Genomic DNA, 24,726 nt, shown 5'->3' with positions numbered 1-24,726 from the left:
AGCATCACTAAACAAGGATAGACCTAAGAAAGTTGGAAGATGATTAAAGATAACAAGCGCCTCAAGTTATCTCCACCTATTAATTAATTGGAACATGATTAAATTGTCAGTGTACAATGACTATTCACATAAGGAATGTGAATTGCTATAAATTATATATATACTATGAGAGTAAGAGCTACGGTTGTCTGAATACTTCAAATTGGTAGAGTTAGAATCAAAATTAGTCTATGTAAATTTAATGGTAGAAGTAATTTAGATATATAAAAGGAATTAAAATTATTTGATTAATTAATGAAAATGAAAGCGTACACAATAGCTCAACATATATATATACATATATAAAGAGTGAAATTCAAATTGACATATGTCCAGATACATCGGATGATAGAGCGAGAAGTGAAATATTGTCTAAATATATCGAACAAAATAAAAATGAAATTATGAGAATGGAGAAAGGATTTATATTTTCAATTCAAATCAATACAACTTACTATAAACTTTATTAACAGTTTCATAATTTCTTCTCACGCAAGATAACGCAAGGAATCACTTTGTTAGATTTCGGCAGAGTGAATTTGGCAATGCCTGGCCAACAAAGAAAGAAAATTTGGTAACGCAATTGAGCTATCATATTTTCTTGGGCGACAATTAATCGATCAAATTGTTCCTTTTTTTTTTTGGATAAAGGATAGACCCCCCCCCTAAAAAAAAAAGACATAAAAAAAATAAAACAACAAAAATGGAAAAAATTTTCAATTCAAATCAATACAACTTACTATAAACTTTATAACAGTTTCATAATTTCTTCTCACGCAAGATAACGCAAGGAATCACTTTGTTAGATTTCGGCAGAGTGAATTTGGCAATGCCTGGCCAACAAAGAAGAAAATTTGGTAACGCAATTGAGCTATCATATTTCTTGGGCGACAATTAATCACCCAAATCGATCAAATTGTTCCTTTTTTTTTTGGATAAAAAAAATGAGTCAATCTGATGTGTACAGACGTTAAAAATAGCCGACTCAAATGATTAATGGCCCGTAGGGATGGCAATAGGTTTATGTAAATAGGTATTCCACCTGTCTCAAATCCTGATAGGTGCTTAACGTGTTTTACCCGTTAGGTCATGTGAATAATTTAGGAATGAAAGGGTCTAAGATTTTACTTTAAAATCCGTCCCAAACCTTTAAAAGTAAATTTACTAAAGTACCATCCATATTAGTCATATTGACAAAATAATATTTTCTTTTGTTTCCCTTTATTATGATTCTAATTTCTAGTATTTATAATACTTATTGAGTGTTATGGACTTGAAAGTGTTGTTGTTTATTAATTTTTGAACATATGATGAACTTATAAGTATTGTGATTTATTTTTTTCGTATAAATTATTTGTCTGGAATTTATATTTTGTATTTGAAACTTTCAAACCATTTTCTATAAATCAATGTTATGATGAGTTCATATAAATTTTTCTCGTAAACTTATTAACGGGTGAAAAATGGATAGCCAGTGTGTTTTTGTTAAATTAGCGGGATGGATTTGAAAAAAAAATTTAAAAATTTTAACGGGTTTAGGAACGTTTGAGAATTAACTTTTCTTCGCATATATATGAATATATGATGAATTTAGCCGTTCTAAAATTTTCCCAAATGCCATCCTAGCCCGGAGTAGGCTCGGTATAAACAGAAACGACCACTCGCTGGCGGGTATGGTCCCATGGCCCCCCCGCCACGTCATTACCCAATCCCTTATCTCCACGTCACGCCCAGCGAGAGGGAGAGAGAGAAAGACTGCTCCTCCATCGGACGGCCCTCATCCCCTCACCGCTCCCAGATCCAGCGGCCCCAATCCCGTGTTCTAGACCCTTCCACCCTCCTCATCAAGAGAGAGAGAGAGAGAGAGAGAGAGAGAGAGAGAGAGAGAGAGAAACATCGCGGTAGAGAGAGAGAGAGGAAGGAGAGGGGAAGAGGACGACGGTGTTAAGTAAACCATGGTTAGTTAAGAGAAACCCCCTCCCAACCATGGCAGAGCGGGTCAGGTCTCAGACGCGTTAAGTTAATGCTCTCTCGCACGTCGTTGCAGTGAAGCAGAAGGAGGACAGAGAAAGTTTAGACAGAGAGAGGCAGCGGCCGGAGAGAGGTTTTAAAGAGAGACAGGGAGGGTTTTCCTTTCTCTCTCTCGGCGGCTGTTTGGGGACAAAGAATCTCTGTGTTTGTGTGTGTGTGTTCGTTCTGGGGCGGTTGGTTGGTTGCTCTGCCTCGATTGGGGAAACCTCCTCCTCCTCCTCCTCTTGAGTCTCGGGCTCTGCTCTGTCGCTGGCCAATGGCCTCCGGATCTCTCTGCTGAAGCCTCCCGAGGTTTTTCACTCCGAGGCCCCTGGGGAGAAGAAGGCGCAGTCTCCTCTCCGGCGAGTTCGATTGCTGGTTCGCTGTTCCTGATCTCGAGTTCCGGTGAGTTCGGCCTCTTCGATTTCGATGAGTCGGTCGTCTGTCCTATTCCCGTCGTGACCTAAAGTGTCCATCAATGGTGGTTTTGTTCGACGTTTCTGTTTTCAGTGCCATTTCGTGGCCGCTCTTCGTGAAATGTCGCGGTTTTCAACGATCAACTTCTATCTTCAAATGTAATTTCTCTGATCAGAATGAGGAAATGAGATTGATGAACTTTCCGATTAGATTTAGTTTGTAAATGCATCAAAATCTGATTCTCAATCTGATCCGTTGAGCTCCAGCATATTGTTGAGTAGTATCAAACCATCAATCGGTGATTTGTGCCATGAATATTGAGTGGATCTACTTGAAGATTCAATCTCCTACTGGAACAGTTATGGAAACTTTGTTTATTGATAACAAGTCACTGTGCTTGTACCTCTCTGGTATATGTGGATAAAGGGGGCAAGCATTAAAGATTAAGAATCTGAATCTTCTTGTGTTTAAGTGAATGCGCGTGCTTCTTAGTAACTGTACTCAAATGGTAACTGGTGCGTCCATCAATGTGCTCGTGGTTTGCAGTATAGGTTCACAGAGCTTTTAATAAGCCGCGATAATTTATCATGCATGCATGCCTGCTTGTGATTTCGGGATGGCGGATTTGTATAAATGGGAACACACTTATGGGTCCTTCGAGTAACGTTTTTCTTTTTGCTCATTCTGCAGATTCTTATATCTAGAGATTTGATATATTGGGATGGCTCACTCGTTGTAGGATTGAGCTGCTTCTGTTTCCTCCTTTGCCGCCTCGGCTTTGGGGCCTTGACTACTCTACAAACTGTTGGCGGGATTGGTCATGGGATTTACTAATTGATGATTGTTTCAGCATTGTACATTCTCTGCATCCAGTCGTTGATTGCCTTGCAGTGTGGTGTATTCTTGGGTGTGAAGAAGCTTGCATCCATTGCTGCCTCAATTGGTGGCCGCAAAAACCTGAGTTCTTCCTCTTCAGTTCATGTCTCGTGAGCTTGATAGCCCCGTCCAGACCCAGATGGCTGTTGCAATCTTTAAGAGTCCTTTAAGGGAGTACCGCGGGAGTAACAGACATGAAGGGAGGCAATTCACTGGGAGGAGAAGGGTTTTTGTGCAGACCGAAACGGGATGTGTCCTGGATATGGAGCTAGACCGCAGTGACAATGTTCATACCGTGAAGAGGAGGTTGCAGGTTGCACTTAATGTCCCGACTGATGAAAGTTCATTGTCGTTTGGGGATTTGGTGCTGAAGAATGATCTCAGTGCGGTTCGCCACGATTCCCCTCTCCTCCTTACACGGAATTTAATGCACAGAAGCTCATCAACTCCATGTCTTTCACCTACTGGGAGGGATCTCCAGCAGAAAGATAAGAGTGGTCTGATAGAGATAGTGGGCGAGTCAGATCGCATGTCAAAAGTGAAGCCCTTGGTGAAGGACACTGTCAAGGCAATCAAGATAGGGGTTGATCCGATTCCTGCCAATGGTGGCCTTGGTGGAGCCTACTATTTCAGGAACAGCAGGGGAGATTGCATTGCTATTGTCAAGCCAACAGATGAAGAACCGTTTGCACCAAACAACCCTAAAGGCTTTGTCGGGAAAGCACTGGGGCAACCTGGTTTGAAGCGATCAGTGCGTGTTGGTGAAACTGGGGTGAGAGAGGTCGCAGCCTACCTTTTAGACTCTGATCATTTCGCCAATGTGCCTCCAACAGCACTCGTGAAGATTACTCATTCAATCTTCAATATCAATGATGGAGTGAATCCAAGCAATTCTTTCAAGAAGAAGTTGGTTAGCAAGATTGCTTCTTTCCAGCAGTTCATACCACATGATTTCGATGCCAGTGACCATGGAACCTCGAGCTTCCCTGTTGCTGCAGTGCATCGCATCGGGATTTTAGATATTAGAATCTTTAACACGGATAGGCATGCAGGAAACCTTCTCGTTAGGAAACTTGGTGGTTCAGGAAGGTTTGATCAGGTGGAACTCATTCCGATCGATCACGGTCTCTGCCTGCCAGAGACACTGGAAGACCCTTACTTTGAGTGGATTCATTGGCCTCAAGCTTCCATTCCATTTTCAGAGGATGAACTCAAGTACATAGATGAGCTGAATCCAGTCCGTGACTGTGAAATGCTGCGAGCTGAGCTCCCAATGATTAGGGAGGCTTGTCTCCGGGTGCTGCATCTGTGTACCATTTTCCTCAAGGAAGCTGCTGTTTCTGGTCTCTGTCTCGCTGAAATTGGTGAAATGATGAGTCGGGAATTCCGTAGTGGGGAGGAGGAACCGAGTGAACTTGAGCTCGTATGCATTGAGGCAAGGAGGTCGATTGCAGAGAGGGAACTTCTGTCCCCCAAGGCTGATATGGGAGAGGAAGAGTTCCTATTTGATATTGACTATGAGGAGTCAGAGTTAGACAGTTTTCCTAAAGTGGCCATGGACGGCTATATGGACAGGGCACCTTTCCATTTTGGTATTGGCGGCTTTGGTGGGGGCCGTAATCCGCTCTCAAAGCTGGACGAAGCAATCGCGGAGGAAGGGGAGAGTGAGGAGGAGGAAGAAGCAGGCAAGAGGAATGTCTATGGTGGGTTCCAACCCCTTGAGAGGATTCCTTCTGTGTCAAAACTCTCCTTGTCCTTGAAGAACACTACCTTAGGTAAGAAGACCCTGACTATGAATAAGTACCCGGGAGCAAAGCAGGAAGAGAGCTACATGACTGACTCTTCATCGGGGCACCGGAGCGCCAACGAGCAGCTGCCTGCAAGCGTGAGCTTCGTGCAGCTGGCCGACATGAATGAGGAGGAGTGGGGTCTCTTCCTCGAGAAATTCCAGGAGCTGCTCTACCCGGCATTTGCCAATCGGAAATCCATCACCTTAGGGCAGAGGCAGAGGCAGAGGCTTGGGACTTCGTGCCAGTTTTGAGACTGACGCGGTAACCTCCTTGACGCTGGGTTTTGAAGTGACCGTAAGAAGTTAAAAAGTAGGTATTGCGGGAGCATGAGGATTTGCTAGTCATAGGTTTGAGGTTTATGAGATGTGCGGTTTGTTTGCGCGGGAAGGGTTGGTCGTCGATTGACTTTGTCGGGAGGCAGTTGTAGGAAAGGATCCTCAATCATCAAGGCATGAAATGAGAAGTGCTGTGTAAATATTCTTTGGCAGCAGTCAGCTAAGGGCAGAGCTGAGTAGAAATTCACTTTGTAATTTTTTCTTTCTTTTCAGGGTCTTGTTTGAAATTTTTTTTTTTCCCTCCCCTCTCTTTTTCCATTGTCTTTTGCTTCTTTCTTTTACCTCATCATGGGGCCATGGTCATGGGGTTGTCTGATAAATAATTTGTAGAATGGTATTAAGCCGAAAAAAAGGAAAAGAGTTGATGTATCCTCCTGTGCCTCTTGGTTCTCTTTACTTTCTACTGTTGCATCGGTGTACGATTTGGTTACCAGCGTTTCTTTCGGTTTGGCGATCCGGTAAATGTAGCCGAGGGATGTGTACTGCACTGTGGGTTTCCTACAAGTTGCAACTTCATCGATGTGGTCGATTGGAGATAGAATTGAACCACCAACTTCACGTGCTGATGATGGCGATGTCTGATCTCTTATCTTCGCGAAGGGGAATTGAGAAAGAAAGAACAATTGATCGTCGATAGTAACGTTTCTGGCACATCTGCTACTGATGCAACGGTTGCGAGTGCCTGTCAGTATGGATCCCTGCGACCTATACTTGTCGTGGCATTGATCGTGCTATTCATATAGATAGATTGAATCTGCACAATAAGACCGTCTCCCTCGCAACTTGCATAGATTCTTCATGTTGATATTCTCGGAAATTCTGACCTAAGAAAGTTTGTATTCTTATGACCCCATGTAACTCTCCGAAACAGAGGGCGTCCATTCCTTCTCTTGTTTTCTCCGCTCGGTGATGTAAGGATAAGGAAACACGTTGTCAACTGTTTCCTAGAAAATGTCAAACTGATGCACTCCCAACCCCAATCATGTCTAGCAATACTGTTCACAGATTTTTATAATCGAAATCCCGCATTTTAATTCGACGGGCTTTCGCATAATCGTTATCTCAACCTGATAGTGATGGTGATAGCGACTCGACTCGACTCTACTCGACTCTCGATTTGTTCTCTTCGGTGGGGGTCGTTCGGTCTTATTGTTCTGGGTGGGCATGAAAAGAAAATTGGCGGTAGGCGCTGACATGGAAAGTGAAGAAATACATTAGTCGAGAGACCAAAGTAGCTTAGGGGAAGACATCATCACTTCCATTGGGTCCCTCTAATCCGAAATGTATGATGGATATGCTTGGCTTTTCAAACAGCTGGAAGGGTCAAACATATATTGCCCCGCACGACCTTCAGGTATTTTTCCTCTTCTTTCAACCGTTGCCATGTCCGACAAAGTTTTATATATAACGAATATGCCATGTAATATATTTATAAATAAATAAGTATTCTTCAATCTAATATAATTTTTTACAAATAAAAAAAAAATATTTAGAATTTATTGTGTCTTGTAATGCAATGCCTTTCTTGTGACAGCTGCCGAGACAATGGAGTACGAGATTCCTGCCGTATCTTTGCGCCTCTTATGGAACTTGTTGTTTTCCTTGCTATTCTGCCGAGATTGCACCACTTTACCATCCTTTATTGCGGTGGCTGGAACCGGCCGTATTCGGTGTTATCAAATGGGACAGCTCGACCTGATGCGAACTTACTCTGGAGAAGATTCACGATCACGATTATGAACCTAGACGTCCCGCTATACCCCTAGATGATGAGTGGACATAAATACGGGGAAAAGCTTGCTGTCGTCTTAAAACTTCTTTCCTATTGCTATTAATGCAAAAATTTGCATCATTGTCCCGGCTGTATTGGCTTTGATGAGTACCGATCATAACGTATGTTCTAATTGGTGCCAACTGTGTTTGAAATCATTTATTAAGGCAATGAACTTGATCCCGAAGTTACCGAGAGAAAAACCTCGCCTTTTAGAGCCAAACTCGTCAGTCTTAGTCGGATGGCGATTGCAATTCCACTCGTCTAAGCAAAACCAAGCTGCGATATTAGTAAATACGTAGTGCAAACAGGAATTTACTGTTCTATTCTTGCTACTACAGTGAGATCACATATATAGTTCAATCACATCCTCGGTCGTATTGGCTTTGGCATAGAACTGATATCACTGAATTAACCCATACCAACTGACTTTGCTTCAATATTACTTAGGTACCTCAACCTCGGGTAAATTACAAAGAAAAGATACAGTTAAGAGCACAAATCCATCCGCCAATGCCAGTATAGCGGCAGCTAAATTAATTTACCTGACCCAAAAAGCCTATGATGGGCGTAATCAATCGACACGACACGCGAAAACAATATAAGCTAGTACGAATCGTCAAAAATCCCAATGATCTCGGGTTTTTCAAGCTTTTGTGGTTTCACCCCGTTGTGTATGAAAGCTGATGAACGTGAATAGCTACCAGCAAAAATGTTCTGTCGACGGTAGAAGACTGCCAGTGCGAGTGATGAACAGACTGAGCAACAACTTTTGTTCTCTTGCCTCCAAGCAGACTGCCCAGAAGCATGTTCGAAGGTGAAGGGTCACTTAAACTTACATGTCTAGTCATTTGATTTGCGGTGTTCGTAGCAAGAGTTATCGGGTAGAGTTTCATGATCAAGACCTTGCACCACACAGTAATACGAGGAAGGCAGTCCCGATGCTTTTAGTAAGCATCTCAGATTCTCAGCGTATTCTAACTTGTCTATTGAAGTGATGCTCTTAGGACCTTATCATAATACATGAAATTCCATCAACTTAAGTCAATGAACTGCTCCGTTAGTTGTCGGGCCCGTGCTCGATCATGCTGATATATCCAATAGTCGATAAGCTCGAGAAGTTTGGTGGGAGGTCCTCACCTACCTTTCGTGCTTCCAGCAGATGAAGCCTCTCCCTCTATGTCATGGTCAAGCTTTGCTTAGTTTCTAGTTGATATTAAAAAGAAAAAAAAAGGACAAAAAAAAAAAACATGAGTAAAAATGAGGATGTAGTATAGTGATGTACGTTCGTCTGTAAATAAGAGGTTTTAGATTGGATTCTCATGCTATGACCCATACCCTTTTATTATTAGCTATTTGAATATCAATTATATTGTACTGTACTAGGTTTATGAGTCTCTTTTGTAATAACCGAAATATGAGTAGGACCGCTCGATAAATTAAATTTATTCCCCCATGGACAAGACGGAATCATTTTGTGTGTCATCCGAACGTGACAGGCTTGATATCTTCTTAGTATTATTCAACGTTTTATTTGTATTTTAATATGCAATTTTCAATTTTTGATTATCCTTCTCCAGTGGGGGAGATGTGGGTTTGTGCACTGATGGCTTGGAATGGAAGATACAATGATAGGAACAAAAGCATGAGAAAAAAGGAATTAAAAAAAAAAACAGTGAGAGAGACAAAACAAAGTTGGGACTGGGGCTTATCCAGTTGTCTGTCTTTTGACATGTTGAAGCAAGGAAGGAAGATGCGGTCTAATGAATATTTGAATGAATTGGAATAATTCTAATTATGAAGGATTTAATTAAATTGGGTCCCCATAGAATATTTTATCCATGTGATATAAACAAAAAGGCTGAATTGGTTTACAAGTCTTTGCCAATATGATGCAATATCTCTAGTCTAATGTGATCTGCATCTGATCTTGTTGATTCAGCTGATTGTAGATTGGCATACGGACGATGATTGACAAATATTGAACCTTTGGCGTTGGCTGCATCTCGGCTCTAACATCAGTCACACATTATACGGGCTTATGCACGTACGGGAAGTCGAGGGTAACTAGCAACCTCAAAGAATATAAATTCAATCTTGTAAAGGGTAAATAAATAATCGTTTGTTGTACTTTTACTAAAATATAATTTGCATAACACAAATTCTATTATAGCCCTTTTCTTATATGTCCAATGGACTCTACGGATAGTAGAACATTGTTAGAGGAGCATGCTTCGTAGCACAGTCATGATATAATATAATCTTTTACTAAATATAGTCCGATGGGGGATAATTTGCAACGGCAAACATCATAATGATACATGAGAAAATCGCATGGTATTCGGGTGGAACTTTCTTAAACATGTGGCGATCGGTTCCTCAAATATAACGTGCCAACAAACATAATAAAACACGGTAGCTTTGTTTCCAAAGGTGCTTCTTCTATGGTGGGCAAATCCATATGACTAGGATTGATTATCATGAATTGGATGGTTTTCTCTCTCTAGCTAAGCCAATTAATATCGACAATCATGAATGAGAAAGGTAACTTTGAATGGTCTTACCATCATTCAAATTCTAGAACCTTCTACCCGTGTGAACTGGTTCAAATTAATTGCCAATGATTTAACCATAAGGTATGAATCGATTTTACCTGTAATGTATGAGTCTAAAACTCATTGAGAACACTTTTGTGACCTGATTCAGACTAGATTCAATTGTTGTCTGACCGAGAATCAATTTCAACTAGTAACTCGAGGATACTTTGTGATTTAACTGAAAATGCATTGATCAATGGCTCGAAACATCCCATACATACAGATCTCATGCCCAATGGGTCCGAGCCTAATTGAAGAGGGGACCTAGGAGATGTGGTAAGAGAGGCCTTTGGGCCTTAATAACATCAATTCTCGTGAAAGGCCTTCAGCCCATGATCCCATATGACCATAAATATTGTTGGTGCTACATGAGGAATGAACATGCGGTAGGTTTTGATCAATGCGTTAAGGGGGTCCTATGAGAGAAAGGAAAACAAAATCCCCTCATTGGTCTCCACTATTTGGTCCATCTATGATTTTCGGAAAAGAAGAGAACACCTAATCAATATTTCAATGGCCGGATTTGATTAGTTTGTAATACGAGCAGTTGCACATATTATGATATTTTTCACTATTGGATAAGCTTACATGTAACAAAATTCCTTTAGACTTTATAAATAAGTGTATCCATACACCGTAATGTTAAATAGGTGGGAGAATACTATATGATGCTTTGGAACATATTCATCTTGTAGGGTTTTGGATGTAAAACTGGTTTAATCATTGGAAATCCACTCCAACACGAGATAAGCGCTTAAACCCCTGTCTAGATAGTGTATACAAACTCTTGTACTCTCGAGACTTGTTCCAAGGAGGGTAGGCCATGCACTCATGATTCACAACCGGATGTGACATATAGAGATGTAGAGTCTATTCTGATCATATGATAAGTGTAATTTTCTTAATTGAATATATTAAGATAGAGTAGCATTTCGTCACAGCCATAATACCTATGCACTACCAAAGAACGTACTACAATCTCCAAACCTAAAATTCATATCTTATTTAGGAAGAAAAAATGGAAGCACGGCGATCAATTAAGGGTTGAAAATCTCCACTACAACCATTTTATTTTATAGTATATCGTAAGTTGATGACATACTCATTTTATTTTAATACGAGATTCATAATGTAATTGGACATTCTATTTGCTTAGATGGTAACATTGGAAAAGTTGTGCCTTCACTTGATAGAAGAGAACCTTACATCCTTCCTATTTTTGAACTTGATCAAGTAGGAACACTTCCTTCACTAGGGCATCCAAGTCCCTAGAGGAGCTACCCTCAGGCATCGCTGCTGCCAATGCCCTGTCAGTTAACTCCCTTGCCCTAGCCCTCTCCTTGGCGTCCTCTCCCATTAATCCAGAGATTGCTTGACTCAGCTTCTCCGGGTCGGGGACCGTATCTGCGCCCTCACAAACTCGAAAGGCCACCCCCATGTCCTCCACCAGAAGCCTTGCATTCACGTACTGGTCCGCCTGCATAGGCCAGGCCAACAGGACCACTCCCGCCACTATGGCCTCTAGGACCGAGTTCCATCCACAATGGCTCAAGAATCTGCCCACGGCCCGGTGGCCAAGTATCGCCACTTGGGGGGCCCACCCTCTTATAATCATGCCCCGACCTGCGACCCGCATCTCGAACTCATCTAGGAAAGGCCCAACTCCATTGTCCACCTCTTCGGCCGAGCTCATTTTGACAACCCATATAAAATGGGCCCCGCTATTCTCGAGTCCGCAAGCTAAAGCCTTCACCTGATCCTTTCTCATGACCTTCTGGCTCCCGAAGCAAACGTAGAGCACGGAGCCATCCGAGTGACCGTCAAGCCATCGGAACACGGCATCGTCCGGGTTGGCTGGATCCGATCCATTGCTCAGGCCCACCAAGCTGAGCGGGCCCACACCGTAGACTCTGCCGTGGCCCATTTTCCTCTTCAGGTGGGCCAAGTACTGGCCCTCGAGGGCTTCGAAGGAATTGAAAATGCACCCGTAAGAAGAAGTATTTGCGATCATCCCATCCTTGATGTTCTCCCAATCGGGATCCGATTCTCTGTAGAAGCGGAACAAGAAGGGCAGGTGCTCCTCCCTAAACGACGGCGTATTAGGTATATCCGGGAGCGGGACCACCTCCAGCGATCGCACGGTCGCCAAATTCCGCCAGCAGTAGTCGCTGACGGAGGTGAGAAAGGCGCCGGAGGAGAAGAAGGCGAACCGGGGGATGCCGAGATCGACCGCGAGGTGGTGGGTCCAGCCGAGGAAGAAGTCGGAGATGATGGCGGCGGGGGGGTCTGGGTGGGAGTGGAACCAATCGGAGATGGGACCGCGGAGGGAGCGGAGGGCGGACATGATCGTGGGGTTGGCGTGGATGCCGATGTCACGGACGTTCTCGACGCCCGGGGGGAGGGCGGGGTGAGGTGGGAAGGGGAGGACGAGGGGGCGGACGGTGGAGGGGTGGGCGGAGAGGAGCGGGGAGAGGGCGGGGAGGTTCTTTGGGGTGGTGATGATGGTGAGGGTGAGGCCCGGGCGGATGGCCAAACGGTGGGCGAGGTCGAGCAGCGGACGGGTGTGGCCCTGTGCTGGGTACGGGAACACAAGCAAGTGGACGGGCATCTCCTCCATTTCTGCTCTGCTCCGCTCCTCTGCAGTCTGCACACATAGCGATAGAGAAGACTGAGAGGAGACGAGAACAGATGGAGAAGGAAGACTTCTGCGGCGTTAACTGAAGCAACGTGTTACGGACTTAAATTCGGTTGTCATTTCTATCATCTGTCCAAGTTTCCGTCTAATTTTGCCACATTAGCAAAATAATATAAAATAAAGAAATTTAATAAATTTAAAAGAAAAGAGAAGATGCTGATTGGAGAAAGGGACGGGGCATTCCCGCCAGTCATCGACTTGGCGACAAAGTGTTGAGAATTGGTGTATGCCCTAAAGGCAATTTATAATCAGTTCTGTAATATGATATCTATTTCATTATATTACGTGGCATATCTGTTATTGTGTAGATTGCGCTAAATATGATTTTACACAATAATGTCCTTGGAATAGTAGGTTCAATAGGCATCAAGTGTGACTTGATTGTGAGATCCTATAATTAATGAACATTATTCCTAAATGTCCATAGTCAAAGTATTATCGTTAATTAGGACAACGATAATACGGTTAGACTAGTGTGAGTGTTGATTGATGACCAAATCTCATAGGTCATGGATATGGAGATATCAAATCACACCACATGTATACATTAAGAGTAATGTGTATTGGACTGACCCGCCATGAGATTGCTACATGGGTTGTTACGTGACTGTCATTAGCATATCTCAAAATGACTATAGTGTAATGGTCCTTTGACTTGAGGTCACCATGGATTCCTACGTGTAATGTCGTATATTTTGATACTGTCAAACGCCACCGTAACAGGCTGGTTATAAAGATAGTTATTGGGTATGCCACAAAGCATGGAAAAGAATGTGAGTGACCAAAATAGGATTTGTCCCTCCTACGAAACGGGAGCGATATCTCACGGCCACTTGGTGGTTAAGTCTAAAAGTGTATGCATACCCAAATGAGTCGATATAATGATATCGAGCTCATTTGTTCTGATAGACTTACCCGGTAAACCAAGAAAGAGAGATATTGAGCCATACAAGAATGTCATCGACCATGCCTTGGGCTCAATAGAAATATAGAGGACAAAAGGATTATATTACACGGTAACGTAAGTCACAAGGTTCGTCGAGCAATTGACTTTCCGATTACTTGAGTAACAGCGATGCATTGCTAGATGCCGCTCACTGTTTGTGATATTGAAATAGAGATTTCGATATTACTATCAACGTAATTGGGAACCTACAGGGTCACACACTACGACTAAATCGACGGGATATTTTGAAACAATAAAATCGTCTAATAGAGATTAGATGATTTATGGTGCGACCGATTAATCGGATATTTAATGAGATTAAATTTGTCGATTTATTAGACTCGATTTATTAGATTAAATGGACCAAATTGACACACGATGCAATGTGTATGTATGTAATATATATATAGAGATATATATAGATCGGCAGGGATATATATGTGTGTGCTGTACATATATGCTCTTATATACAAAGTTTGTCCCACATCGGTGAAACTTTGAAGTTTCGGCCCCGCTATTCCTTATAAAAGAATGGGGGGCAATAAGTGTATTAAGATATATATATACGTGCAGGCATATTCATATACATATATGATATGTGTATACATATGAGCATATAATTGTAGGAAAAGTCAAAGTTGAATTGTTCAACTTTAATTAATCTTACTAGTTTAATAAATTTCGAGTGTCGCATCGGTGTTTCTTTCGAGTATTGGTCGCTAGCACCGCCGATCTCGAAAACTCGTCGACAAAGTCGGTGTGGATACCAGTAGAGGTGTCACGCGTGGGACGCTCGGTCGACAACTTTAAATATTCCAAGTACGCTTTTATTTACTATTATTCTTTTAGTAGGTCTTGGAATTAGTTTCACGGGTAGGAAATTTTGAATTTCTGTTCCTTTTACGCAGTTGCGCCTGGTGAAACTAGCAATTGGTATCAGAGCCTAGCTAGTTAGAATCTGAGTAGATAATAGCATAAAATATGATTTTATGCTTGGTACTGGTATGATTATGGTTGATATTTGCGGTGCATGACTGTTAGACATGGACTAGGTCCTAGTTGTGTTAGTATAATAGTTATACGTGTGGACTATTATGTAATTGTTACATAATAGTGTATGGTGAGATCGATTAAATGTTAAATAAAATCCCTCAAAATATTAAGTCCATATCCTTCCACCGTGTAACGCTCGTCAAGACCAAGATCGATGAGTGTGTAGACCTTGCCTTCGCAGGATGCCCTCATCTATCCTAGTAAGACGTGGTGTTTACCAATGGGTCGAACTTAACTGAGCAAGCCTAATAGGATTAGGAGTTCAGAGGCATGTAGTTGGGCATCGATCTACAAGATAAATTTGAATAAGGAGTTATTCACCCAACTAATCAAGAGTTGCATGTGATGCAATTGGGAAAGTGAGTTCCCTACCTAAATAGCCAGTTTTGGGTGAATCAGCCCTCGCTGACTCAGAGCTTGGTGAGATATGGATCTTGAACTACTATGAGAATGATATTCTCTGAATCAATATTCAGGGTCATTGATTTGATATAAATAGTGGGAGCAATATTTAATAAAGTCCTCATTAAATATTGTAGTGTCATAATACTTATTTTGCATATTTTTTTGTGGTAGTTACCATGGCAGGGAGCACCTCTAGTACTTTCTGTTTGCGATCCGTCCTTGATAAAGAAAAACTGTCAGGGAATAATTTCCTTGGTTGGTATCGAAACTTGAGAATTGTTCTCACCCAAGAAAAGAAACTATATGTCTTAGAGCAACCTCTTCTTGCGCCACCACCTGACGATGCCCCCAAGCTGAGAAAGATGCATATAGTAAGCATCATGATGATGCCGTAAACGTCGGATGTCTCATGTTAGTCACCATGGACTCGGAGCTTCAGAAGCAACACGAGAACATGAAGGCGTACGATATGATCGTGCATCTAAGGCAGCTCTATCAAGAGCAGGCCCGACATGAGAGATTCGAGATCTCTAAAGCACTTTTTCAGGCAAGGTTGACTGAGGGTAGCCCGGTGGGTCTTCATGTACTCAAGATGATTGGGTACATCGAGACTCTAGGACGACTGGGATTTCCTCTGGGTCAAGAGTTTGCCACAGATTTAGTCCTACAGTCGCTGCCCAGCAGTTATAGTCAGTTCATCATGAGCTATAATATGAATGACTACAATAAACCATTGCCTGAACTGCTTAACATGTTGAGAACAGCTGAGCATGATATCAGCAAGGGGACGTCTGTTCTAATGGTCCAGGGGACCAAAAGAAAGGGCAAGGGCAAGAGTAAAGGCCAGAGGGCTAAAGGTGCATCCAAGTATGACTTGGGTGCGTTGAAGCCTAAAGCCAAGGTGGCGAAGAATGATTACTGCTTCCATTGTGGCAACACTGGACATTGGAAGCGGAATTGTAAGATATACCTGGAAGAGTTGAAGAAGAAGAAGGGAAGTGAGACTTCCACTTCAGGTATCCATGTTATAGAGATTAATGTATCTACTACTTCTATATCTTGGGTATTAGATACCGGGTGTGGTGCTCATATTTGTGGAAATATGCAGGACCTAAAGGACAGTAGATCGTTGGCAAAGGGCGAAGTGGACCTACGAGTTGGAAATGGAGCAAGAGTTGCTACATTAACTGTAGGGACTTATCACCTAGTTTTGCCTACTGGGCTAGTATTAGATCTTAACGACTGTTATTATGTACCTGCTATTAGTAGAAACATAATATCTGTTTCTTGTTTGGACAAGAAGGGATTTTGTTTCACTATCAAGAACAAGTGTTGTTCTATGTACATGAATGATGTATATTATGGCAGTACACATTTAAGTAATGGTCTGTATGTTCTTGATCTAGATACGCCTATTTATAATGTGGAAACCAAACGGCTCAAATCTAATGATTCGAACCTGACTTACCTCTGTCATTGTCGTTTAGGCCATATTAGCGAGAATCGCATCTCTAGACTCCATAAGGATGGATTACTGGACTCGTTTGATTTAGAATCGATCGAGACATGCGAACCTTGCTTAATGGGGAAACTGACTAAGGCCCCTTTTACCGGAAAAGGTGAGCGAGCTAGTGATCATCTGGGTCTCATACATACTGATGTATGTGGACCAGTGGACAAGCTTGCTAGAGGTGGGTATCTCTACTTCATTACATTTAATTTTGATTTCAGTAGATTTGGATATGTATATTTGATGAAACACAAATCTGAATCCTTTGAAAAGTTCAAAGAATTTAAGAATGAAGTGGAGAATCAGTTGGGTAAGAGCATTAAAGTTCTTCGATCAGATCGAGGAGGTGAATATTTAAGCTATGAGTTTGCTGACTCTCTTAAACAGTGTGGGATTTTATCTCAACTGACTCCACCTGGAACACCACAGTGGAATGGTGTAGCTGAGGGGAGGAATCGAACTTTATTAGATATGGTTCGATCTTTGATGAGTCATGCAAACTTACCTGACTCCTTCTGGGGATATACTCTATAGACAGCTGCTCTCATATTAAACAATGCTCCGTCGAAATCAGTTGAAAGGACACCATATGAGATGTGGTATGGGAAGCGTCCCAAGATGTCTTTTCTAAAAATATGGGGTTGCGAAGCTTATGTGAAGAGATTGTCTTCGGATAAGCTTGGCCCTAAATCGGACAAATGTTACTTTGTAGGGTATCCTAAGGAAACTCGAGGATACTATTTCTATAATCCCATCGAGGGCAAAGTGTTTGTCGCTCGAACTGCGGTATTCCTTGAGAAAGAGTTTCTCTTCAAAGGAACTAGTGGGAGGAAATTAGAACTTGGGGAAGTTCTACCACAAAATGACATTGACCAATCGACGGGCGATGTTGCAGAACAAGTACCACAAGTTGTTGTGGCACAATCTTCTACACAGGTGACACAGGAGCCTCGTAGGTCTAGTAGGATACGTCATGAGCCTGAGAGATATGGATTTCTCGTGACTCAAGACAATTACGTATTGCTCATAGATAATGATGAGCCTACAACCTATGCGGAAGCCGTAATAGGCCCTGACTCTGAGAAATGGCTGGAGGCCATGAGATCTGAGATGGAGTCCATGTACACTAACCAAGTATAGACTTTGGTTGATCCACCTGAAGGGGCAAAACCCATTGGGTGTAAGTGGGTCTTCAAGAAGAAGACTGATATGGACGGTAATGTGATTACTTTTAAGGGCCGACTTGTGGCAAAAGGTTTCAAACAAGTTCATGGTGTTGACTATGACGAAACTTTTTCCCCGGTAGCTATGCTTAAATCCATAAGGATCTTGCTTGCAATTGCAGCTTATTATGATTATGAGATCTGGCAAATGGATGTCAAAACTGCTTTCCTGAACGGGAAGCTCCTCGAGGATGTGTATATGACACAACCTGAGGGTTTTGTCGATCCACATAGTGCCGGAAAGGTTTGTAAGCTACAACGGTCTATTTATGGGCTGAAGCAAGCTTCTAGGAGTTGGAATCTTCGTTTTGATGATGCAATCAAAGAGTTTGGTTTCATTAAGAATGAAGATGAACCCTGTGTTTACAAGAAGGTTAGTGGGAGCGTAGTGATCTTCCTGGTGTTGTATGTAGACGACATACTTCTAATCGGGAATGACATTCCTTTCTTACAGTCTGTGAAAACTTGGTTGGGAAGGTGTTTCTCTATGAAGGACTTAGGCGAAGCTACTTACGTGCTAGGTATCAGGATCTATAGAGATAGATCCAGGAGACTGCTTGGCTTAAGTCAGAGTGCATACATAGATAAAGTGCTTCGGCGCTTTAGCATGCAGGATTCTAAGAAAGGGTCACTGCCTATGTTACATGGCATAAGCCTTTCGAAGGCTCAGAGTCCTTCTACTCGAGAGGAGAGGGACCGCATGAATAGGATTCCATATGCGTCGGCTATTGGATCCATCATGTATGCTATGTTATGCACTCGATCTGATGTCTCGTATGCTTTGAGTATGACGAGTCGATACCAATCAGATCCAAGTGAGAGACACTGGATCGCAGTAAAGAACATCCTTAAGTACTTACGAAGGACTAAGGAGATGTTTTTGGTATATGGAGGCGAAGAAGAGCTCGTTGTAAGAGGTTACACCGATGCTAGCTTCCAGACCGATAAGGACGACAGTAGATCGCAGTCAGGGTATGTGTTCTGCCTGAATGGAGATGCTGTGAGTTGGAAGAGTTCCAAACAGGAGACAGTAGCCGACTCTACCACAGAGGCCGAGTATATTGCTGCCTCTAACGTTGCAAAAGAAGCCGTTTGGATCAAGAAGTTCGTGACAGAACTTGTTGTGGTTCCTAGCATCGCAGACCCAGTGGATCTCTATTGTGACAACAATGGAGCCATTGCGCAAGCTAAGGAACCCAGGTCTCACCAGCGATCTAAACATATACTCAGGCGCTTCCATCTCATTCGCGAGATCATCGACAGAGGAGATGTGAAGATTTGCAGAATACCAACAGATGAGAATCTCGCAGATCCACTTACGAAGCCTCTTGTGCAGCGCAAGCACGAGGCTCACACTAGATCTATTGGCATTAGACAGATGCCAGATTGGCTCTAGTGCAAGTGGGAGATTGTTGGGAATTGGTGTATGCCCTAGAGGCAATCTATAATCAGTTCTGTAATATGATATCTATTTCATGATATTACGAGGCATATCTGTTATTGTGTAGATTGCGCTAAATATGATTTTACACAATAATGTCCTTGGAATAGTAGGTTCAATAGGCATCAAGTGTGACTTGATTGTGAGATACTATAATTAATGAACATTATTCCTAAATGTCCATAGTCAAAGTATTATCGTTAATTAGGACAACGATAATACGGTTAGACTAGTGTGAGTGTTGATTGATGACCAAATCTCATAGGTCATGGATATGGAGATATCAAATCACACCACATGTATACATTAAGAGTAATGTGTATTGGACTGACCCGCCATGAGATTGCTACATGGGTTGTTACGTGACTGTCATTAGCATATCTCAAAATGACTATAGTGTAATGGTCTTTTGACTTGAGGTCACCATGGATTCCTACGTGTAATGTCGTATATTTTGATACTGTCAAACGCCACCGTAACAGGCTGGTTATAAAGATAGTTATTGGGTATGCCACAAAGCATGGAAAAGAATGTGAGTGACCAAGATAGGATTTGTCCCTCCTACGAAACGGGAGCAATATCTCACGGCCACTTGGTGGTTAAGTCTAAAAGTGTATGCATACCCAAATGAGTCGATATAATGATATCGAGCTCATTTGTTCTGATAGACTTACCCGGTAAACCAAGAAAGAGAGATATTGAGCCATACAAGAATGTCATCGACCATGCCTTGGACTCAATAGAGATATAGAGGACAAAGGGATTATATTACACGGTAACGTAAGTCACAAGGTTCGTCGAGAAATTGACTTTCCGATTACTTGAGTAACAGCGATGCATTGCTAGATGCCGCTCACTGTTTGTGATATTGAAATAGAGATTTCGATATTACTATCAACGTAATTGGGAACCTACAGGGTCACACACTACGACTAAATCGACGGGATATTTTGAAACAATAAAATCGTCTAATAGAGATTAGATGATTTATGGTGCGACTGATTAATCGGATATTTAATGAAATTAAATTTGTCGATTAATTAGACTCGATTTATTAGATTAAATAGACCAAATTGACACACGATGCAATGTGTATGTATGTAATATATATATAGAGATATATATAGATCGGCAGGGATATATATGTGTGTGCTGTACATATATGCTCTTATATACAAAGTTTGTCCCACATCGGTGAAACTTTGAAGTTTCGGCTCCGCTATTCCTTATAAAAGAATGGGGGCAATAAGTGTATTAAGATATATATATACGTGCAGGCATATTCATATACATATATGATATGTGTATACATATGAGCATATAATTGTAGGAAAAGTCAAAGTTGAATTGTTCAACTTTAATTAATCTTACTAGTTTAATAAATTTCGAGTGTCGCATCGGTATTTCTTTCGAGTATTGGTCGCTAGCACCGCCGATCTCGAAAACTCGTCGACAAAGTCGGTGTGGATACCAGTAGAGGCGTCACGCGTGGGACGCTCGGTCGACAACTTTAAATATTCCAGGTACGCTTTTATTTACTCTTATTCTTCTAGTAGGTCTTGGAATTAGTTTCACGGGTAGGAAATTTTGAATTTCTGTTCCTTTTACGCTTCCGTTGCGCCTGGTGAAACTAGCACAAAGGTCGCCGGCGGATGACAGATTTTTATCTAGCAATTGCTTGCTTAATCAATTATCTCCAGCGTCAATCAAGTACCAGTCAATTCACCCGCGCTTTATGCGAAATTATTATTTGTGATAGATTTTAACATATGTTATAATTTAATTTGATTATAAAATTTAATTGCTTTATGATTATATATAATTTGGCTCTTAATAATTTTCAAGTTAACATTGAATATAAATTATTTATTAAATATAACACATTGAACTAAATTTATTAAAATACTTAAATGACTAAATCTATATATTTTATAGATATAATTAATGATTTTATTTTAATTAAAATTAAGGTAAATAATTAGGTTTCTAGATTCTGTAAAAAAAAAAAACTTTAAAATTTTTGCATCAATATTGTAAATGTCACTTTGTTTTTATAGATCTCAAATGTTCTAAATAATAATGGATCAATCATGTAATTTAAATTTTTTAACTCAATAATGTTGATTTACTTTGAACTTTAATTAAAATTATTTAATTTCTAATCATGAGACGTTTCAATTTCTTGATATATTAGTTTTTATACAAAAAATGAAAAAATGTTATTAATTTTTCTAACAATCCCTTTACATTTTCGAGCAAGTAATTATTTCTAAAAATTTATTTTGACTTTTAATTAAATTCATAAATTATTTCACGCTGATATACTAAGTTAAAATTTGATATATTTTTATATACATAAGTTAGTATAGTATATAACATTAAATTATTTCAAAATTCATGCTTTTAATAAATAGTTTCTTTTTAAATAGAATATGAATATTTATGTCTATAATTTTGAGTTTCAACTTAAATTATAATTATTTAACTTTAGTACACTAATTTAAAATCTGAAATATTTTACATGTATAAGGTACTAATGTGTATAAATTTAAATTATTCAAAACTCACGAGTTTTAAATAATTAATTTCTTTTTAATTATAATGTTGAATGCTCATGTTTATTTTGAGTTTTAAATTAAATTTGTATAGCATTTCACTCTAATACACTAAGTTAAAATTCGACATACGTTTACAGAAATATAACATAATATTAATAAATAAATGAATAAATATTTTTTCCCGATAGTATCCCATTTGACTTGATAATAATCTTATCAGCAATTATACATTATTTTAACTAAGTATAAAATGGCATGTAATGACAATCTCCCCATAAATTATATAATATTAATATAGATTCGCTTAATATAATCTCCCCAGCAATTATATAACAACAACAATAATAATCATAATAAAAATAATAAATAATAAATAATAAATAACAATAATGATAATTTATTTATTTTTTTGTGGAAGTTACAAAAACACTAGCCATACGAAAAGTCGATAAATGAGAAGCTCGCATTTGAAATTTTTGGATAAATAATATGTAACAAAAATTGTCCCCATAATTATATATATATATATATATATATATATATTGAGGCTTAAATTTCCGCCGAGGCGTGAAAACACTCATGTTTATATTAATTTATTTATACAATATAAATGCTCATTTTGTCGGTAAACAGTACAGATGCTCATTTGCCTGAGATAGGATGAGATTCCGAGCTTCGGACCTCCCATTTGCTTAGATGGTAACGTAGTAAAGCTTACGCCTTGGTCATTTTTTTCACTTGACCAAGTACGAACACTTCTTTCACCAAGGCATCCAAGTCCCTAGAGGAGCTGCCCTCCGGCTTCAGAGCTGCCAATGCCTTGTCAGTCAACTCCTTTGCTCTAGCCCTCTCTCTGGTGTCCTCTCTCATTAATCCCGCGATTGCTTGACTCACCTTCTCCGGGTCAGGCACCGTATCCGCGCCCTCGCAAACTCGAAAGGCCACCCCCATGTCCTCTACCAGAAGTCTCGCGTTCAAGTACTGGTCCGCCTCCATCGGCCAGGACAGCAGGATCACCCCCGCCACTATAGCCTCTATGACTGAGTTCCATCCACAGTGAGTCAGGAACCCAAGCACGGCGCGGTGGCCGAGTATCGCCACTTGGGAGGCCCATCCTCGTACAATCTTGCCTCGACCGACCACCCGTGTCTCGAACTCATCCATTAGAGGGCCAAGCCCGTCGTCCACCTTTTGGGCCGAGCCCATATTCACAACCCATACAAAACGGGCCCCAGAGTTCTCAAGCCCGCAAGCTAGAGCCTCCACCTGATCCCTTCTCATGACCTTCTGGCTCCCGAAGCAAACGTAGAGCACGGACTGATCCGGGCACCCGTCGAGCCACCGTAGCACGACATCGTCCGGGTCGGCTCGAGCCGGTGCATTGTTCAGGCCCACCAAGCTGAGCGGGCCCACACCGTAGACTCTGTCGTGGCCCATTTTCCTCTTGAGGTGGGCCAAGTACGGGCCCTCGAGGGCTTCGAAGGAATTGAAAATGCGCCCGTAAGACGAAGTATTTGCCATCATGGCATCCTTGACGTTCTCCCAATCGGGATCGGATTCTCGGTAGAGGCGGACCACGGAGGGCAGGTGCTCCTCCCTAAACGACGGCGTATTCGGCAGGTCCGGGAACGCCACCTCCTCCAGCTTCAGCACGCTAGCTATATTCAGCCAGCAGTGGTCGCTGACGGCGGCGAGGATGGCGCCGACGGAGTAGAAAGCGAAGCGGGGGATGCCGAGGTCGACCGCGAGGTGGTGGGTCCAGCCGAGGAAGAAGTCGGAGATGATGGCGGCGGGGGGATCTGGGTGGGAGTGGAACCAATCAGAGATGGGACCGCGGAGGGATTGGAGGGCGGACATGATGGGGAGGTTGCCGCGGTTGCCGAGGTCGCGGACGTTCTCGACGCCGGGAGGTAGGGCGGGGTGAGGTGGGAAGGAGAGGACGAGGGGGCGGACGGTGGAGGGGTGGGCGGAGAGGAGCAGGGAGAGGTCCGGGAGGTTTTTTGGGGTGGTGATGATGGTGAGGGTGAGGCCCGGTCGGAGGGCCAGGTGGTGGGCGAGGTCGAGCAGCGCCCGACTGTGGCCGTGGGCTGGGTACGGGAACACGAGCAAGTGGACGGGCTTCTCCTCCATTTCTGCTTTGCAGCCAAGCTCACCTCTGCACCCACCATACTGATGAAGGAAAAGGATAAGATCAAGATGAGACGATGGACTTGTGCGGGAGGACTTTCAGTCTTAGTCATCGGTTGCTTGGTAATTGGAGATGACCTCCCTTGAGTACACTCGAATTTTTTTTTATTTAATAATATAATCATTATTATTTTTATATATTTAATAATAAATTTTCACAAATTTCTTTCTAATCATTATTATAATTAATTTTTTAATAATAAATTTTCTTATTTTGCGATTTAATCGAATATAATCATTACTTTTTTTCTTATTTAATAATAAATTATCACACATAATTTTTTACTAATTATTATTACTATCCCACTTAAATAAATAAATATATATATATATATATAAATATTTAAAATAGAGTCGAGTTAAACTCCACTCCATCATCAAACGCTGCCTAAAACTCTTTCATTGTTTAATTTTAAGTTTCTTTCTCAAATTCAAAGTGTGGAAAGTTAAAAAAGAAAGAAAAGATCAATCCATTCGTGATGGTAGTGGTCGATGTCGGGATAGGACCGCTAGGCATGTAAAAAGACCAAAAACTCAAACTAAACCGTCGAACCGAGTCAAATAGAAAAGAATCGAAATACTCAAATCGGTTGACAAGCCTAATTCAATGCAATATTTTCATCCAAAAAAGATTCAATTAATGACTTATTATATTCACTTTGTTGAAACACGGTTTTTTGAACCTAAGGGCTTTGGTTAAGATTTTTTTTTTTGAAAATGAAAATACTAAAATAATTAAAGTAAAATCTTACTTTCATATTAAAATAAATTTTTTAAAAATTAAAAATAAATCAATAAAACATTACTATCCAATAAAAATCGGCTTTATGTTAAAATTTGACCAGTAAGAATTGCATCTTATGAAGCGAAACT

At 41.2% G+C, this 24,726-nt stretch overlaps 3 protein-coding genes across 4 annotated transcripts; 1 reads left to right on the top strand and 2 right to left on the bottom strand.

The window, feature by feature from the left end:
- Nucleotides 1-1,932: 1,932 nt before the first annotated feature.
- On the top strand, nt 1,933-5,836 carry LOC116210668 (phosphatidylinositol 4-kinase gamma 5-like). Of its 2 annotated transcripts, none has more exons than XM_031544636.1 (2): nt 1,933-2,454; nt 3,206-5,836. In XM_031544636.1, the coding sequence occupies exon 2, from the start codon at nt 3,446-3,448 to the stop codon at nt 5,381-5,383; it is 1,938 nt and encodes a 645-aa protein (XP_031400496.1). In that variant the 5' UTR covers nt 1,933-2,454; nt 3,206-3,445; the 3' UTR covers nt 5,384-5,836. The 2 variants fall into 2 exon arrangements, with proteins under 2 accessions (XP_031400496.1, XP_031400495.1); XM_031544635.1 differs by having other exon boundaries at nt 3,157-5,836.
- A 4,983-nt stretch (nt 5,837-10,819) lies between these two features.
- LOC116210857 (UDP-glycosyltransferase 89A2-like) lies at nt 10,820-12,578 on the bottom strand. The gene has a single exon (XM_031544961.1). The coding sequence runs from the start codon at nt 12,450-12,452 to the stop codon at nt 11,049-11,051; it is 1,404 nt and encodes a 467-aa protein (XP_031400821.1). The 5' UTR covers nt 12,453-12,578; the 3' UTR covers nt 10,820-11,048.
- Nucleotides 12,579-22,196: 9,618 nt separating this feature from the next.
- On the bottom strand, nt 22,197-23,918 carry LOC116210856 (UDP-glycosyltransferase 89A2-like). The gene has a single exon (XM_031544960.1). The coding sequence runs from the start codon at nt 23,794-23,796 to the stop codon at nt 22,381-22,383; it is 1,416 nt and encodes a 471-aa protein (XP_031400820.1). The 5' UTR covers nt 23,797-23,918; the 3' UTR covers nt 22,197-22,380.
- Nucleotides 23,919-24,726: the final 808 nt, after the last annotated feature.

Source organism: Punica granatum, chromosome 6 (genome assembly GCF_007655135.1).
Source record: "Punica granatum isolate Tunisia-2019 chromosome 6, ASM765513v2, whole genome shotgun sequence".
In the NCBI taxonomy this organism is placed as follows: domain Eukaryota; kingdom Viridiplantae; phylum Streptophyta; class Magnoliopsida; order Myrtales; family Lythraceae; genus Punica; species Punica granatum.
Note: the sequence above shows the minus strand (reverse complement) of the source record. Positions and strands in the feature narration are given on the sequence as shown.

Coding starts and splice junctions, on each gene's coding strand:
- LOC116210668 (XM_031544636.1), top strand. CDS start 3,446: ATGTCTCGTGAGCTTGATAGCCCCGTCCAGACCCAGATGGCTGTTGCA.
- LOC116210857 (XM_031544961.1), bottom strand. CDS start 12,452: ATGGAGGAGATGCCCGTCCACTTGCTTGTGTTCCCGTACCCAGCACAG.
- LOC116210856 (XM_031544960.1), bottom strand. CDS start 23,796: ATGGAGGAGAAGCCCGTCCACTTGCTCGTGTTCCCGTACCCAGCCCAC.